The sequence below is a fragment of the Myzus persicae genome, unplaced genomic scaffold (assembly GCF_001856785.1).
Source record: "Myzus persicae strain clone G006 unplaced genomic scaffold, MPER_G0061.0, whole genome shotgun sequence".
Lineage (NCBI taxonomy): Eukaryota > Metazoa > Arthropoda > Insecta > Hemiptera > Aphididae > Myzus > Myzus persicae.
Window position 1 is genome coordinate 338,676 of NW_019101025.1, and position 18,297 is coordinate 356,972.

An 18,297-nucleotide genomic window follows, 5' to 3' on the forward strand; every position below is an offset into this window, starting at 1 on the left:
CTAAAGAATAACTACGAATTATGATCCAACAACAACAAAAAAAAAAAACAATTTAATGTAATTATTATTTTGAGGATTATCATATAGATGTTAAATACTGATATTATATAGTGAGAAGAAAAAACGATTTTTACTAATTTGTATTCTATACACTTGAAATCAACTCTGTTTGATACCAGATAATGAAATAAGATTAGGTAATTAAAAAATATATAGAACATTTCTGCAGCTTCTCAGTTCAATATAACATGCATATAAAATATATAATATAATTACATTGTATATTATATTAAAAAAAAATAGTTTATAATAAAGTTTGTGATGTTTAAGTACATATAAATCTACATAATACAATTCGAATATACTATATATATTTATACATACATATATATATGTTATGATGTGCAGACAGTTGTACACTAATGACGTGTATTGACACGTAATAACGTCTCCGTGACAGTTGATCTCCACGTCTGTAAATTCGCATATTCAACGGCAGTGACATAAAACATTATTATTATACACCCACGATGGGATCTATCTATACTTCTTCTCCTTAGGCGTAATATCTTATCCAAAACCGTTTTGGAACGTCGTTGCGTGCGTTTTATTTTCTCCATTCGTCCACGTCCGTCGACGGTTTTTTTCCTCATTTACCCTCACACCGACCCCTTTGGCTGCTGTCGTCTCCACGTTCATCGATCATCGGCAGAGGCGGTGCGAGGAAAAAAACCGAACGCGCCGAAAACCACTATAGGAGGAGGCTGGATGGGGCACCGTCGACGAGACATCGCCCCGGACCGCAATAAGGGCGTGAGCGTGACGCTGACAAATAGTCAAATTGATCGGAGACGTGAGCCAATTTAAAAACCTCTCGTCTATTACGCCACCGCCTTCTCAGCCAGGCTTGTTATTATTTCCGTCGTTTATTTGCCCAAAGAAGTGACGACCGACTGACCTGCTGCGTTTTGAGTTTACACATTAGTATAATACATATATATATATATATATTGTATTCAGAACAAATATACGTTACAATACAGAAGATAATGTTATAATACGTTCTGTAGAGCTGTATAATGTTTCACTTAACACTTTTCGAAATGTTCAAAATGTTTTCCAGCTCATAATTCGTTGAATTTTCCCGTTTACATTTAATTTGCCCCGCAGTCACACTTTCTGCAGCTAACTCTTGGACGAGTGCTGCTGCAAAGTACTCTAAACTAGGAAACCATGCGGATACACGTATGATGTGTACAGATTAAATGATCAGCTCCGGACCGTCCAAAATTGATATACCTGCGGAATGATTCGATTTTCGAAACACCGTTTAATTTGTTTTCGTTTCGCCACGAAAAACGACTCGTGGAAATAGCTACATAATTGATCTAGGTTTGTTCAACGATGCATTCGAAAATGATGATATTATGAGGTTATTTACACATCTTGCACACGCAGATCCTACGATTTCGTTTTTCAAACATTCGCATATATTGTTTAAATTAAACCGTATTCACCCTTCACCTAGCTCGGTCGCGTGTTAACCGTTTTCCAGAGACAATGGTCTCAATCAACTGATTTTTATCGTGCACTGTTCTACACGTTTCGATGAAACTATAAATGCATATTATATGACGTATTAATCGAAATACTGTTGCTACAACGTAATTGTAATTTATACCGTATACACGATGACGTGTTGTTTCTGTTCCTGCTCATTCGAAAAGCATGGCCGTTTCTCGTATTTGAATTCATATTGCGTTAATTTAATCTACAAACACGTAATGAGTACTCATTCAAATTAAAAGGTTCGTATTGATTTATAATAATATTGTACATAACTAGGTTGTTTATTATATTTTGTTTTACGAATTACTCCGAGTATAGCTCCAGCTTAAAACGAAAACACGGATATTGCGCATATTTTGGACATAATGTGTGTGTGTGTGTGTGTGTGTGTGTGTGTACCATAGCACTGTGCATATAAAATCGTGTATATTATAATAAATTAATTTTGTTTGACGAATATTCTCCATGACTATAATTTGCCCGTCGGCGTAAAACTAAATATCTGTACCTGCATTGCTAATATTGTAGGTCGGGTACGCTAACTGCAGTTGATCATTTTACATGATATATGTCGTAGTTATAATTGTATATTTATATATTTTAGCGGTAGATATGGGTGCATTGTGATAATAGTTGATTATTAATATTGACTTATAGAAATAACAATTCAGCCGTATTACGAAATATTAATAAGAAAGTAAGTTATTATACAATGAAGACTATATTGATGATACATATAATTATATTATTATTATCATTTATACATGTATGTACTGCAGCGTGCCAGCGTGAGACCTGCAGCATTTGCAGCTGCAACTTTGTTGCACTTAATTTATATAAGTTCATGTTTGTTCGTTATATCAAGCCACGAGTAGAATTTCAAACAAATCGCCCTGCGGGGCCTCCTGCGAGACAAGTTAGAAAGGTTTACTGCAAATTTATAGGCGGTTTATTCCCAGTCGTAAACAATTTTATCATGTCCTGACCATTAAATGGGACGCACTTAAATATACGTGTAGATTCGTTTGCGTACATGAAGAAACCAAAGAGTCTTTATCATCGGGCTGTGACACAATATATACATAGGCAGGTGATGATTAATAAAACCCACCCCTGCGTTTTTAGCTTTTTGCCGGTTAAAAAATTTACGAAAATGTGCCTATCTGCATTTAATAATATTTTACTTTTATATTGGCTATTATTATAGAAAGGTCTTGTTTAATTTATGCAGCCTTTTACGTAACTGCATAAAGTGCATATATGTGTGGCCACTACATAACGGAACAACTTTAGCACGACCGTTTTTTGTGTGGTTATTGAGCAAACGACTTGGATACCCGGAGGAAAATATAAACGCTTTTAAGGAGACGATAAAAAAAAATCGAAAATGTATTCATAAATGATTCCATTGAAACATATAATACCTACACATTCGCATAAACATAATATATTTCAATACACATCCGAGAAAGAAACAAATAACAAGCAAATCAATTATTTGTGACAATGATAATTTATAGTATGACCCGTGGCGATTAAAAATTGAAAAATTCCAATACATTTTTATGGTCATGAATGTTGCCAGTGATTACATTTTCGATAAATCCATAGTAAATAGTAATAATTGAGATTTAGTATTTACATATATGTTGTTAAAAAATTATAATTGAACTATAATATTATCGGCTGGTTGGTTTAGAAAGCTTAATTATGGCAGGATGCTCGTCCTTTAATCGATGTTGCAGGTATATTATGATTAGCTATTGTTACAATTGACGCGGCCAACTTTGTATCTGCTTCACTAATGACCAGATGTTTTTAAGTTCTATCCTTGTCATCATCAAACAATTTTTGTTAGACATTTTTTATGTGTTTTCAGCTTGAGGATCTTCTCTGCACATAAAATGCTTCTCAAACATTCCAACCATGTAATATTTTTGCACTTACAGCTCAAACGTGGTGAAAAAATAAGAGTTGGTATAGTACTTGATACCTAAAAAAAAAATACTACAATGTAGGTATAGAGTGTTCAATAATCTCTAGTGACTTTGTTGTTCCAGAATTCTTGTTTGCTTTATAAACTTTAAAATTAATTATATTTTTTAGCTCTATATGTATATACTAAATTACGCAAAGTTGTGTGAACACAACTTTATTGTTCATTGTAATATTTTTTCTCCTTCCGTAATCTATACGATAGTCATTTTGACTATACATTATGCAATGTATCACTGTCTCCCCCGACTCGTCACCTGCACGGCTTATTATACCCTCGAGCCCGCAGGAGCCACAACTATAATATAATAATATGTTTGTCTGTGGCCGTCACGTAAATGCATAATAATAATAATAATGATGTAACGCACGGGGCCGCATAACGACGTCGATTCGTAACTTAGGGCGCGGCGGACTTGATAGGAGTTATACGCGGGCGGCGTAATGTTCTATAATGGATCGACCCCGTTTGGTAATAATAATAATAATAATAATAATAATGTTACTAACATTAGAGGTATAATATAATGTACCACGGCGACGGAGGGATTGGTGTGAATGAGACTCGACCACAACCGTGGTTTATACATATTACACGATATACATTATCGCAGCTGCTATTAATAAACTTACATTGTACTATAGTTTTAGTGTCAGAATCGCAAAACGTAGGATATACATTATACACTTTACAGTATGTATTATATTACACACGTATAATAATATCTTTGCCAATCGAATTCTATAACAATAATATTATTATACTCTCCTCGCGACAGCATTAATCGAATTTAATTTGTTGCCAGCACGCACGCACTCACACAGAGAACTTGCGCGTAGGTATAATCGTCGTTTCGTCAAGGAGTCATATCACAACCGACCCCTATACCTCCACCCCTGTGCATCCGAGATCCAACATATTATCCGAAACCCGATGAATGGCACGCGCAGAAAGAGATAATATATTATTGTACGAAAGTGTGTGTGTGTATACAATGTGGTTTTTATACGACTTGACGTTCACCCAAGCACCACCACTGCCACCCTTCAAGATTTGTGCAAATGTAAAACGTTCAGCCGGGAAATCCAATTACAAAAACCACTATTCAATTGTCTAAAGGTCTTTGTGAACAGTCCGTTGTTTTCCCTAAACTAATCTCGAAAATTTATTAGATATTTTTTTGCCGCTTCATTCCAAACTGTTGCCAGATTACATCATTATTATTATTATTATTATTATTATTATTTTTATAGGATACAAAAATGTGTATTTATAATATCCATTTGCACTATTAATTTTTTATACGGTTTCCATTGCGCGTTCCGTAGTCATAATGTAGCCGTTGTAAATTCTACTTTAATACTATACCCTAATGCAATATGTTATCTATATTATAAATTATAATATTCCAAAGTTTTAAATTAAATCATAATACATACAAACTATAAATACATTTGTGGAATTATGTGAGGCTTACAGTAAAATATATGTTTATTTATTTTTATGTCAAAATCGGAACTCCTACCGAGAAAAAAAAATACGATAATAAAATGCCATCGTGACAAACTTTTTGAAAACGAATTACATATTATGTTTCAAGACAAAACAATATTATAATTGCATTCGTGAATAATAATGCCATAATATACCTTTTCTGTTACGTAAAAAGCAGCAGCTACGTCATTACAATGTTTACCATAGTCTTCTGATGTTTAAAAAACCATCGAATTTAGCATTAAAAAAAAAGAACAACTATGGTTATGATTGTGATTTTAAATCGTCATCCGTAGAATTAAGTATATTTTATCCAACACTTTGAATCACGAAATTAAGTAATGATGCTTCATGACATTACGTTACATATAATATCAATCATTACAATATAGCAGGGCTTGAAACCGCTCCCGATAATTTTGGTTACCGGGTCCGATAGGACCCGGAAAATTTTTCGGTACCGGTTACCGGTTTTCGGGGTTTTTAGAATTAGTGGTAATCGATTCCAGGTTACCAAAATAACTTCTATAAATTGGGTTACCGGTTATCTGTTTGGAAGCGGTTTTAAATCATCAAAATTACCGGTTACCACTTTGAAACCGGTTTTTCATTTTTTTTTTTTTTTTTAATAATTGATTTTCTTTAAACATAACAAACCACCTTTGAAACTATTTATGCAACAGTTGTTGTGGTTCCACAGTAGGGGTAAGAAGAGGCATAAAAGATAAAAGTATAAAAAAAAAAAGAAAATATTACATGATTACATAAGTAGTACCTATACTTATAAATCTTAATTTATATCTTTTTTCTTTAAGATACATAAAAAAGTAAGAACTTAAAAATATAAAATAAATGATAACAAATTGATAAACATGAAAAAATTAAAATACAAAACATTTTATCATAATCAAAGTTCAAGATAGTGTGGCTTACACTCAGTAATACTGAATATTTATGGCGAGTGGTGATTGGCATACCTCCACAATTGTGACAACTTGGTTCATAGATAAGAATACTAGGTTATGACTTGGTTAATAAAATTTACTATTATCAGTATTATGTTTAAAATGTTAATTTATTAAAAAAATTAAAAAGTAATAACAACTTAGTTAAATAATTAATATTTTCTTTATTTGTTAGACAAGTTATTTCCTCGTATAATCATTATACTTTCCAGTAGATCAGGCGATAATGAAGTACGCAAATCACTCAAAATAAATTTGAGTCCTGAGAAACTCCTTTCCACTGAGACCTTTTTAAAAATTAAAAACTTAACAAAATTAATTTACAAAAATAAATACTAATTTTAATTATAAATTATTATGTTTACATAATTATAGGAGATATATTTATTAATTTATATTTTATATTTACCTGGGTGCATGGTACAGCCATTACAACTTGTGAAAGTTTGTAAAGTTCAGGCATAGACTCGTGATGTTCAGACCAATAGTTTTTTATATCAGTACTATGATGCAATCTCGGAGTATTATCATATTCTTCCAACAGTATTGCAATAGAACGTTGACTAGAGTTCATATTCATCAACATATTATTAGCACTGTTTTGAGAAGATGACTGGATAAATGATTCAAGATCATCATCTGGATCCATAACATTCTCTTCATGTGCATCAAAATATTGAGCATTATTAATATTTGCTTCATTTTCATTTCCTGTCAACTGTTCAATTATTTTCCAAGTTTTTTGTAAATGATCCTTTGCTTCTATTTTACTTGTATCATTTAGCAAACACTGAAACCTTGGATCCATAAATAGAGCTATAAACACAAAACATAGTATATAATATATTAATATACCTAGGTATTATTTATCAATATGTATTATTTTTGTTTACATGAAATAATAATTAATAAATTAATAAGTAATTATTATACCTGAGCTGAATATTGGATTTTCAAATAAAGCTTTTTGTCGCTTTTCCATTGACTTTGCTATAGAGTTAGATAATGCTGTATTTTTTTTTTTTAATTTTGAAATAATTTTCCACCAGCAACCAAAGAAATCTCCCATTGTAATATCATGTTTTTGAAGAAAAATTATTCCATCTCTAGCAGGTTGAAGTGAATCAATCTATCAATTACAAAATAATAAAAATATTTTAGTATAGTAACATATAGTATTATCGTATATCTGGTATATACTTAATTGTAATATTAATATATTGTGGTAGTTTTTATTTTTAATATAAAGAATAATTACCATATCCTTAAGTGCTTCCCAATCATTAACTGATAACTTAAGATCAGGCATTGCATCTTGATATTCTATACAAAAAGGTTTAATTTCATGTAGCCTTTGTAGCATGTCATACATTGATGTCCACCGTGTTTCAACGTCAATTATCGCATACTTTAAGCCCATTTTTTTTAAAATACATGTATATTTTTGAGTCCGAATTTTTTTTACAACCTAAATTATAACAGTTCTATTATAATATACTTTTTGGTTGTATTCTGGTTATTATAAAAATAAATAATATTCTTTATGATTTATGAATAAATTAAAAAAAATAATTTGTATAAAATTGATGTCCTTACACTTCTGATGCGACCAATAAGATTTTGTAATAATCTAATTTTCAATCCATCTTCTATACACAAATTCAGTGTATGAGCTGAACATCTCACTTTTTTTGTAAGAGGTTCAGGTTCAATTGCTTGAATCACATTACTTTCAAATTCCTCAATTTCATCGTTTGTTGCCATAACAAAATCGTCATCTTCATTGATAATGTAACAAAAATTAAAATATTACTTAAGTTTAAAATTTGAAGTATATACACTTTTGCATCTCTCTTCTAATTTTTCCCAATTCAAGTAATGCATAAAATAATACCTAGCCACCTAGGTATAAAATATTAAAATATAAACAAACCATTCTCTGTCGAATCACTAGGATCATCAATGATATCAGTCATTTTCAATATGTTGGCAGCATTATCACTGGTAATAGAAAATATTTGTGTCTTAGTTATACCATACTTATCCAAAACATTTAATACCTGTAAGCAATAAAAAAAATAAAAAATATTTTTAAACTATTTCAAATAAATTAATAATAGGTACAAAACCATTAATTAGTAAATCAAAATTAAAATGATTTTATTAGAATTAATGATTTTAAACTCTAATATTAATATTTTATAGTACCATATTACCATTTCTTTTAAGTATATAGCACTGTGTCGCTCCATCAATTCAGTGATTGCTAAGGTTTTCAACTGTAAAACATTATTTTGCATATATTGAATGTTGATTCCTATTAAAGATCTATTATGTCTTGTTACACAATCTACCTTCAAACTGATTAACCGATTAGCTACATCAGTTGCTATAGTTTTTACTATGAGTTGTGCTTTGTCTATAATATGACTTTTTATGTTATGGGAGTTAATTGAAAATCCTATAGGATAAAAATAATTGGTTAGGCAGATATAGATAAAGTAGATAAAGAATTCAATTTAAATTTTAAATTACTAATTTTTATTTGTTAATTAAGAATTAAGTAAATATTTACCTGTTTCTGGCAATCCTTCTATGATAGGATTTAGCAACTTTCTAAATCCTGAATCATGGAGGATAGTAAATGGTCGGCCATTTACTGTTACCATTTCCACACAAGCATTAATTATATCATCTTTTGATAAAGTAATCTTTATACTTTTTTTTGTAACTTTAATCATACTATCCAACGACATTTGTCCTGCAGTCCTCTGGTCATAACAATTAAATATAAAAATATATTAATAATAAATTAAATAGTAAATACTGGTTTTAAAAGGTAAATAATAAATTATTATATTACTAGAAAACAAGAAAATTCAAAATAAAAAATATGTTAAATATATATTATATAATAATATTATCTTGTTAACTATTAAAATTTAAAAATATATAAATGCCTTAAACCACATATTAATATTATATTATAATAATACAAGTATACAACTATATAGGTAATATTAATAATATTATTAATTATTAATATTATGTACTTGGTGCACACTATAAAAATTATAATGCAGTATTACACTAATACTAAACAATTATCTATACTGTGTAAAATAAATTACTTTAACTGAACCTGATGTTGAATTTTCTGTAATGGAAGTTGTTGATTTACAAGCATTATTTTTTGCTGTCATTAACAATTGGTATTCATCTTTATGACGAGCATGTATATGCTTTTCTAAGTTTGAACTGTGTTTACCTACAAGTTCTGGTTTTTGACATCCATTTATTTTACAAATTGATACATTTCTTCCCGCATCAAAGTTAAAAAACATAGATCCTACAGGATTCTTCATAGTTCTTACTTCTTAATGATTGATACAATTATATGTACAATTATTGTCAATTACTTTATAAAAAAAATAATAATCACGATCACACGCACTTTACTGTAAAAATGTAATATAAGAATCGTGGTCATAAACGCACTTTTTCGTAAAATACCGTTCGCTCAGTTGGCTGTTAACAAAGATCCATGCCTATAATATTATAATGAAATATAAAAATAAAATGTTTAACTTATCACTATAGTTATCAATTATCATGTGACTCAGTGAGGATTGTTGTTTGCTTGTAATATTTATTATTCGTGTAGTTGTAGGAAATAGGAATCAAGCTATTTTTAGATTTCCCAGTACAATATACAATGAGGATAACCGGGACTATCGAGTACCAACCAACTATATTACGTTTATAATTATTTATGTTATGGGTAGATAGAATACCAATTATTTGAATTATTATAACACGAATTTAGATTATATAGGAGAAAAACATTAAAACAACGAAGATAGTAATACTATGATAATACCAATACGTAATTATGTAATATTAATATTAGACTATTGTAATTTATAGTAGCATAGTAGCTACAAACTTATCATTATTTAAGAAGCTAAAATAAATTAAACATTTTATACTTCATACTATTCATGGGTAAATATAGTCGGTACTAACTAATAAGTAAAAAGGTCATAAGACATAAATATCGGTAATCGGTTCTTAACCGGTTAAAACATATTATGTTAATAACGTTTTATGTTATAGCTGGAAAATCGTCATGGTAACCGGTAACCAATAACCGGGAAAAAAAATGAGTTTAAGAAAATGGTAATCGAATTTAGGTTCCTAAAATTTCGGGAAATTACCGGTTTTCGGTAAAAACCGGTAAGCGGTTTCAAGCCCTGCAATATAGTTACTATACAATATACTTATGTATAACGTGTTGAACTACGTTGATATATTACATCGTCAACATGTAATTTATTATGTAAATGACGTGTTTTATGTTGACGTGTGGACTGTAGACATCGTTGACACACACGCTTAGATGTTGATCTTTTTTCGTCTTACACGTATAATTATAAGTTAGAATATATTTTGTTATTATGTCTACGGTTTCAGTGTTGACTATTGTCTATTACAGTCACATGCGTTTGGTTATTCACTACGATTCGTGTCGTCCTGTATTTGTTGTTATTTATGTAAAATATTTATATATTTTTTCGTTGGATCAATAACAAAATAAAACAAACGCGAATATAATATATTGTATCAAACATAATATACGTTTTTATAAAATATAATATAGTCCAATATTTTTGGTATACTTTACGTCTATACTATTCTGTATTTTGTTATCTTTAATTATGACGATTATATTTTTAGTTTCTGATACCGAAGTGAGGTTAGTTTATTGATTAATGTTATGTATATTATTATAAGAATCTAACCTTAATGAGTATACGATTTATATAATATATTAAGTATTTATACATCAGACATTCACTATCAGAATAGTAAGAAGTTTTATAATGACGCGTATTTTAATACGATGAGTAAATTATATTTTTACAAGCATTTCATGATTTAAATTTTGAACAGCTAACGAGTCTTTAAGCCATTGGGTAGTTTGAAGGGAATACCACTCCAAACCACATCTCCCCACGATGTATAGTGAGACAAGAAGACGAAATGTAAGTCTACGCTTATACTAATATATAACCACGACTCTCGACTTTAAATTATTCAAAGTGTCTGTATCCTTATTAAACTCTATAATTCACACATGCGTGTTATTAAGTCGAATTCGTAATACGGCGGGCCCGCAGTAAGTGAAATGTATAATAATAATAATAATAATAATAATAATATACTCGGTGCGAACTCTCGTATCCTGTTATATACATATAGACACGCAAAATCGTCTTAGTGTTTTCTAGTTATTCATTTATTTTTTATCATAAATCGCATAGCTAAAATGTTGTTGTTTTTTTTTGTAATTTTGTGTACTTTTTTGGTAGTGGAATCTGGTTGTGATCCAATATCACACTACAATTTTTGTAACCGCTACCGTTTTATAGATTTTTTTCTTCCATTGATCCAATGTATAATGCTAATAGATTCACATTCACACTGTATGGGTAATAATAAAAGTAACGAGTCAAAATGACAACTGTCATTGCTGCAGCAGCGGATATCCGTCGATTGATAATAGGTAGAATATAAAATATTAGAGTAAGCACGGATTTAATGTATTTTTGAGCTACTCCTTCGAAATTGGTTTTGTTGGTTTATTTCAGGGATATATTTCAGATGGAATGTATAGGTACATTTATAATAATAGTTAATACGGCATACAATATTTTAGTTTCGAGGTTGAATACGAGCATTTTCACAGAAAAGTAATATTTTCCGGACTTACCAAATATAATCACAACGGATTTCAAAATAAACAACGATTTGTAGCATTATTGGATATTATAAATACACATGTATACACCGAGCACCTCACGTACGTGCATTTTGCTAATATCGTGTTCGGAAAATTTGAAGATCTATTTAGATCGTGTAAACAGTCATATTAGTACCATATTATAGTATATTGTATTAATCTATATTCCATAGGCATTATAAATCACGCACTTTCCAGTCGACGCCCATTTATTTAAATATGAGTATATATCTACACTGCGGCTTATTTATAACTATTTTGATTCAACCGTTTCATTCGTTTTAAATGTCTAATAAATATTATTCGAATGATATTGATTTTTAATGGTGGGGTTTTCATTTAAAAACATTTTTACGAGCAATTAAAAATACAAATCACTAATACGAATCTCTAGTTGACTAATTTTTATGAATTCACCAAATCGAACGAAGATAAAAAAGGAATAAAATTATTCATTATTTTTTAATACTCACTATTTTTCATGCATAAATTTATTACCAAACTTTTATTACTCTTTATCTTAATAAACATCATAATTTTCCATTCGTTCGTACACAATATTATTCAAACTTATTACTTAAATAAATTATATACGCTGTATATTTTATATTATGTATATAAATATTACAACAGCGTTTAAAACGAGAGTAGCTTTAAACTGTATAGTTTTTAATTGTTATATTTTATAACATTTTAGTGACTTATTCAGTAAACATAAGTACGTAATTACTTTTAAGTTATAATAACTACAAAATGTGCATCGTCATAACAAAATATAATATATGTGCTAGTATGTATGTATATGCACAAAAATGTATTTCGTATTATTACTGCAGTCATCACCTAATCTGTAACACCCATACAGATATATGAATATAGGTATTATATACTTATACATAAACAGACATATTATATTAATTATGATATTATGCGTAATTTAATCGTTATATATTATTATTGTTTGAGCCACAATATAATCAAAAAATAATAAATATTATAAATTTTAATATAATCACCATGACAGTTAATACATATTTTTTTGCAAGTACGCATTTAATAATAAAAAAAGAAACGATAGGACAGGTACCTATACAATTTATGCTGTACTCGCAAAAATATGAAATTGTAATAATAATAATAATAATAATAATAATAATAATAATAATAATAATATTTTTATTATCATCCGAAACGATAACGATGTAACGTATAGTAATATTAACGAGGAAAATGATATCATTGTAAAGTACACAAATTAATGGGTGACAAACGGCATATCATACCTTCTACGTGGAGACAATATTATATTGTTGGTAAAGTAATTATGTTTAGTATTTCAATATCGTTTTACAAACTTTCATCTGGCAGTGGCCTGGCCACTCGTCACTCGTCAGTCTTATTATATTATGATATTATTATATAATACTCGGCGTAAGCGGATTCACGAGAGATCGTTCCTCGGTCTGTTTAAGTGCAATATTACTACACAATGAGTTTATTATAAAATAAATAATACATTGCAGATTCCGAGCGTAGCGATGAATGTATTGATTTTACAACGATGAGTATTTTTTAAAAATATTTTTTTGTGTTAAACGACACTTTTTATAGTATAATAAATGTTTTAATTTTTAACTTAGAGGGTAGTTTTTGACAGAAAATTAGATCTAGTTAGTATTGATTTGTTTTGTAAGAATACTTTTTCATAATAATAAGGGATTACAAAAAAAAAAAGAAATATCAAAAAATTAGACCGTCTTCGCTGCTGATTGTTTTTCACCGTACATACAATGATTTAACATTGAATAAAAAATATTTAACACATATCTATTACAGTGACCTACTCAATGATGAGGTAGACTTAACTCTTATGTAAGTATGGCTAAAACTGTACTGCAGAGCGATTACACGTGACGGCTATTTCACATCGGAATTGTTTTATGAAAGTTTGTACAGTTTTGATGGTTAACAATTAAATGTGTGGTTATCTGCAGTAAATATAATATTATTATCAACTGCTATAATCACCTGTGTTGCATTACATACTTATTTATTAATGTTGCTGTGTCGGACAGTTCTTTTTCCGAAATGTAAGACTATTCCAAGGTCGTGCTTTCGTGTCCACGTCTTATCGCCTCGTGATTCTGCGAATCGGATCCACTCAGACAATGTATCATTCTCAAAAACGCAATGCTCGACCTACGCGCGTTTTGCTTACAGCACAGTTGGAATGGAAAACATCATTTTTATGAGATCAAATAATTTTAAGAACGCCGCCGATATACGCTTAAACCCGATAACCGTCAGAGGGACACAAGCCGAAATGCGAACGCAAATTGGGTGTTTTAATGTCAGACGATATTTGATTTATTTTCAAATACTGCGCGGGCGAAAGAGAGACGGATAAAATACAAAAATATAAAAACCTAGTTTAACGCGTAGTCGTATTTCTCCGCGTTGTGGGCACGTGCCTCGTGAATAACAATATAATATTGATACCTAGAAGACCGTATTATTATAGATGTTTTTTATTTGTTGTAACATCATTTCTTACCTATCATTTTTTATTATGATGAACTGTAATTTTTTTGTCCACGACGGCGTCCCCTCAATATCTTCCTTTCATCGAATATTTTGAATGACAAAACAGTCAGTGATGATGATAATAATATATAATACTTATTATAAATAATATAAAATACACCTGTTCTACTATATTAAGATATCGAGGTAAATAATAATAGGTATACGATACTGTGATGCATTAGGTACCTGTTTTTTAGTTTTTTCTCTCTATTGTTAGAATATTTTTTACACCGATAACCTCGTCGATGAATTTATACTGTTGTTCAAATGTCAAATAATAAACATTTTGAAATTTTTCTACTGACTCGTCGAACCTCGAGAGACGTGCTTGTCCTCCCAAGCTACAAGTAGTACAATAGATTATGCTGACAAAAAATATTCATACATAACATAATATACTCGTACGTACCTAGAACATTTTTGTCATTGTATATAAAAGACTCTTTAAAAGCACTATTCGATATATGGACCTATACCTGCTATAGCACCGTCATAATAGAATTTATTGTTAATTTCAAAATGTTTGTGAATAATGTATATGAAACAGTAATCGACGTTGTGTCTGTTGTACACTTCACACAACACAGCAAAAATTAAAAAGAGTGATACGTGAATAAGAAAAGCGTACGGCGTACACATTACAACATGTCTTATTATACCCTGAAAAATAATTATCAAATATAATGTTAAATATTATAAAACAATTTATTGTACTAGAATATATTGTAATACTAATGTAAAGCACACAGTTAAAACAATATACAATCGTCTCTTTGTGTGTATTACAATTATCAGAAAACCAATACATTTTTTTAATTCGTTGTTTTTATTTTGTGTGTTTACAGTGTGGACGGAAACGAAAATCGATTCCTCAGAGAGTTCGTGGGCTGTGCGCCGCATTCGGCCGGTTGTCGGTTGGCCAGGTGGCTCCAACCAGAGTCAGTCATCGAACCGGATTCGTGCGAGCTTTCGCTGTCCACTGCCGAGGTGCGGTGCGGATGGCCGGCCAAATTCACGGTCCGGACGCGTGACCAGTACGGTAACCCAGTTCAATCGATCGGGTTAAAGGTATGTAGTATAAAATGCTTGGCATTATTTGAAATTTGAAATTTATTTTTGGGGAATTTATAATATTCTACTAACCCTTCAACTGATCTAGAAACATATTATGCTTGTTGTTATTGTAAATTGTTCACTCTTCTCGTCGATTAAAATAACATTTATAAACCAACAGAATGTATTGTATTACGTTTATACTTTTAATACATCGAGTGATGAGTTTTAAAAAAAATAGAGTTTAATATTTCAACTGATATATTATATTAATAACGTTATGATCAATTCAATCATTGAAATTATTTAATACTATTAAAAATGATACGGCTTGAAATATTTAAATTTCAGTGATATTAATACGGGGTCTTATAGTAATGCGTGTTTCTATAGTTTTATTATTCATTTATAAAATCCAATGTTTAACAACGAAATGAGTTTCCTAACCTATTTGAATAGAAATAAAGTTTTGTAACAATACTTGAATACAATTATTTTCGTGAAAAGTAATTATTTAAATTATAAATACATTGTATTTTAATACGAGGAAAATTTAAAGAGTGTGATACTAACAACAAATACTTTTTACTCTGCTGCATTGAAAATTCTTAGAAATCTGTTATATTATTACTAGTGCGACTAAATACGTTTAGACGGTATTATGCGTTATTAATAGTGAATGAGGGAATTTTAACAAAATTAATGTAACAAATGTATTATATAGGTGGCCACTTTTTATTAATAAATTGTTTACCCTTTTTTAAAGGGGTGGGTGCATATTCCTTTATTTCCTACAGTCTGTACCGCCGCAAAAAATACGACACCGGGTAACGGTACATCGTTTCTTTCATTAGCTATTAATTTCGAGTCGCCGCAATAGGTAAAATAGTAGATTTCTATAATGATAATGCTGCCTTTATACGAGTTTTGTTATTTGCAAGGGTTAACAAGATGTAGATATATACATCTTTTGAATGTGATTTCGTTTATTATTACTTTTGAGAACCGTTTCTTTTATTATTTATTATTATTACAAATGTTATATATATACATAAGTATAACAAGCTGTGTTAACGTTCCATTCAAATTATACAATTAGTGTTAAACAAGTCATTAGGAAAACATAATGAAATATTGTGGGCAACGTTGAGTACGTTTCTATGAAAAAGGTTTTAGTAAATTTAATTTCCATTTAATAATAATAGTAATAGCAATTAAATACGTTTAACATTTGTTTTACGCTTGGGATATTTTTATTTTTAGTAAAACTTATTATTTGTTTTGAAATTAAACGATAAAAACTCTATTCTCAATTAAAATTAATAAAATGTTATATTCAAACTTTAATTAGTTTTTAACATACGTATAATACGATAGTTAATTAAATTTGAGTAAAATGAACTAATGTTCATAAAGTTGTTGAAAAATCTTAACTTTCATATACTTACAGAGAATACTTGAGCTTGCTTGCAATACCGCAGTAGGCTCCTACCTATAATACTCCTGTTTAATAATTTAAAAATATATAACAGTTTAAAAATATATTTATAAAAACTCGATTTATTTGCATTCCACGATAATAAAATTGATTAGTTCTGTGTACCTACCTTTTTCATGTATTTCGAAATTAATTGACTTTTCGTAACGAGGTTATCTGAAAATTCAATGTTATAATAATATGACAAATATAAATTGAATAACTTTAATAATACGAAGTAAAAAAATATAGTTATATGAAATAATTCGCTATTTTTTTAAAATTAAATTTACAATGTACTAACTGTGACAGGTTTAAGTTGTAGTATTTTATCTAATTTTATGTGTTGGAAAAAATGAATTATTATATTTTCAGTATTGGAAATTGAATTTATTGAGGACTTTTTCCAATATTGATGGATTGTTGAGTAGTTGTGCTATTGAGTATTTTGGTCAATGGATAATAATATAATTGTGTTCAATTGTGTTGGGGGTTTTTCGTGTGATTTTTTTTTTTTTTTAATACGAGTTAATACATGGAGTTGATACTTGGAATATTTTAATCCGTAAGCTGCATATTTACTGCCACACTATCGGAAATGTCTGATATATATATAGTAAACTGGATAATTGTGTTTATAGAGTGTACCCGTGAATTAGTATATAATGAATTACTGTTTAAACACAACAGGTGGAATTTTTCACTCAATTGAACTGCAAATCCAAAGCTAACCCATACATAGACAGGTGTTCCGGTACGGTGGATGACAAGTATTTTGGTGGACACCCTGTGCCAAAAACTTATGTTCCATACGAAACTGTGATCAAGGATAAGTTCAGATATCAAACCATTACGTTCATGAAAGTAAGTGTATATGATAAAATAACAATATATAACAATAATTTTATATTATTATTTATATTTCCCTTTACCATCGGTGGATTTATTGAAAACACAATTCACAAACCTGCACGGAGTTGTGTACATATTATTATTAATTAATCTCAAGGAACCTATCGAAAGCTTATTATTGTAATGCCTTTGCTCTTGTCGGACTCGCGTGGCTGTTTGTATTCGGCGTTTCCGACGGCAGCGGGTTATGATGGTAATTAATTAAGTCCGCGTTTAATCAGAATAATTACGGCTTAAAGGTTTTCCGCTCCACGAGTGCAACTACAACAGTGCCAAACAAAAATATATATTTATTAAATCCGTCTCTGCGAACCGTCGTATATATCTACCTACGTGCAATATAATAATTTATATATTACATACACAATAACATCGGTCTATTGTTGTACGGTATTATGTGCACTGACGAGATAAAACCACGTTATTATAATATTATGTTGAT

General features: G+C 29.7%; 2 protein-coding genes across 4 annotated transcripts in view; one reads left to right on the top strand and one right to left on the bottom strand.

The window, feature by feature from the left end:
- The window catches only part of LOC111027394 (E3 ubiquitin-protein ligase MYCBP2), a 273,579-nt gene that overhangs the window by 214,328 nt on the left and 40,954 nt on the right, over nucleotides 1–18,297 (top strand). For both annotated transcript variants that reach the window (XM_022305767.1, XM_022305768.1), the window contains exons 36-37: nucleotides 15,259–15,481; nucleotides 17,634–17,807. In XM_022305767.1, the coding sequence (XP_022161459.1) occupies nucleotides 15,259–15,481; nucleotides 17,634–17,807 (397 nt within the window). The remainder of the gene's footprint in view (nucleotides 1–15,258; nucleotides 15,482–17,633; nucleotides 17,808–18,297) is intronic.
- On the bottom strand, nucleotides 5,994–10,274 carry LOC111027397 (zinc finger BED domain-containing protein RICESLEEPER 1-like). Of its 2 annotated transcripts, XM_022305771.1 has the most exons (10): nucleotides 9,156–10,274; nucleotides 8,600–8,795; nucleotides 8,379–8,485; nucleotides 8,241–8,303; nucleotides 7,958–8,084; nucleotides 7,621–7,802; nucleotides 7,283–7,492; nucleotides 6,958–7,153; nucleotides 6,434–6,840; nucleotides 5,994–6,311 (listed from the first exon to the last, which is right to left on the bottom strand). In XM_022305771.1, exons 1-10 carry the CDS (start codon nucleotides 9,387–9,389, stop codon nucleotides 6,189–6,191), a joined length of 1,845 nt encoding a protein of 614 aa, XP_022161463.1. In that variant the 5' UTR covers nucleotides 9,390–10,274; the 3' UTR covers nucleotides 5,994–6,188. The 2 variants fall into 2 exon arrangements, with proteins under 2 accessions (XP_022161463.1, XP_022161462.1); XM_022305770.1 differs by having other exon boundaries at nucleotides 8,241–8,485.

What these genes read in the sequence shown, in the direction of transcription:
- LOC111027397 (XM_022305770.1), bottom strand. Translation starts at nt 9,389, where the DNA reads ATGAAGAATCCTGTAGGATCTATGTTTTTTAACTTTGATGCGGGAAGA. An exon ending in AGAAGGATTGCCAGAAACAG is followed by an intron (nt 8,486 to 8,599) that starts GTAAATATTTAC and finishes TTTATCCTATAG; the next exon opens with GATTTTCAATTAACTCCCAT. An exon ending in AAATCCAATATTCAGCTCAG is followed by an intron (nt 6,841 to 6,957) that starts GTATAATAATTA and finishes TTGTGTTTATAG; the next exon opens with CTCTATTTATGGATCCAAGG.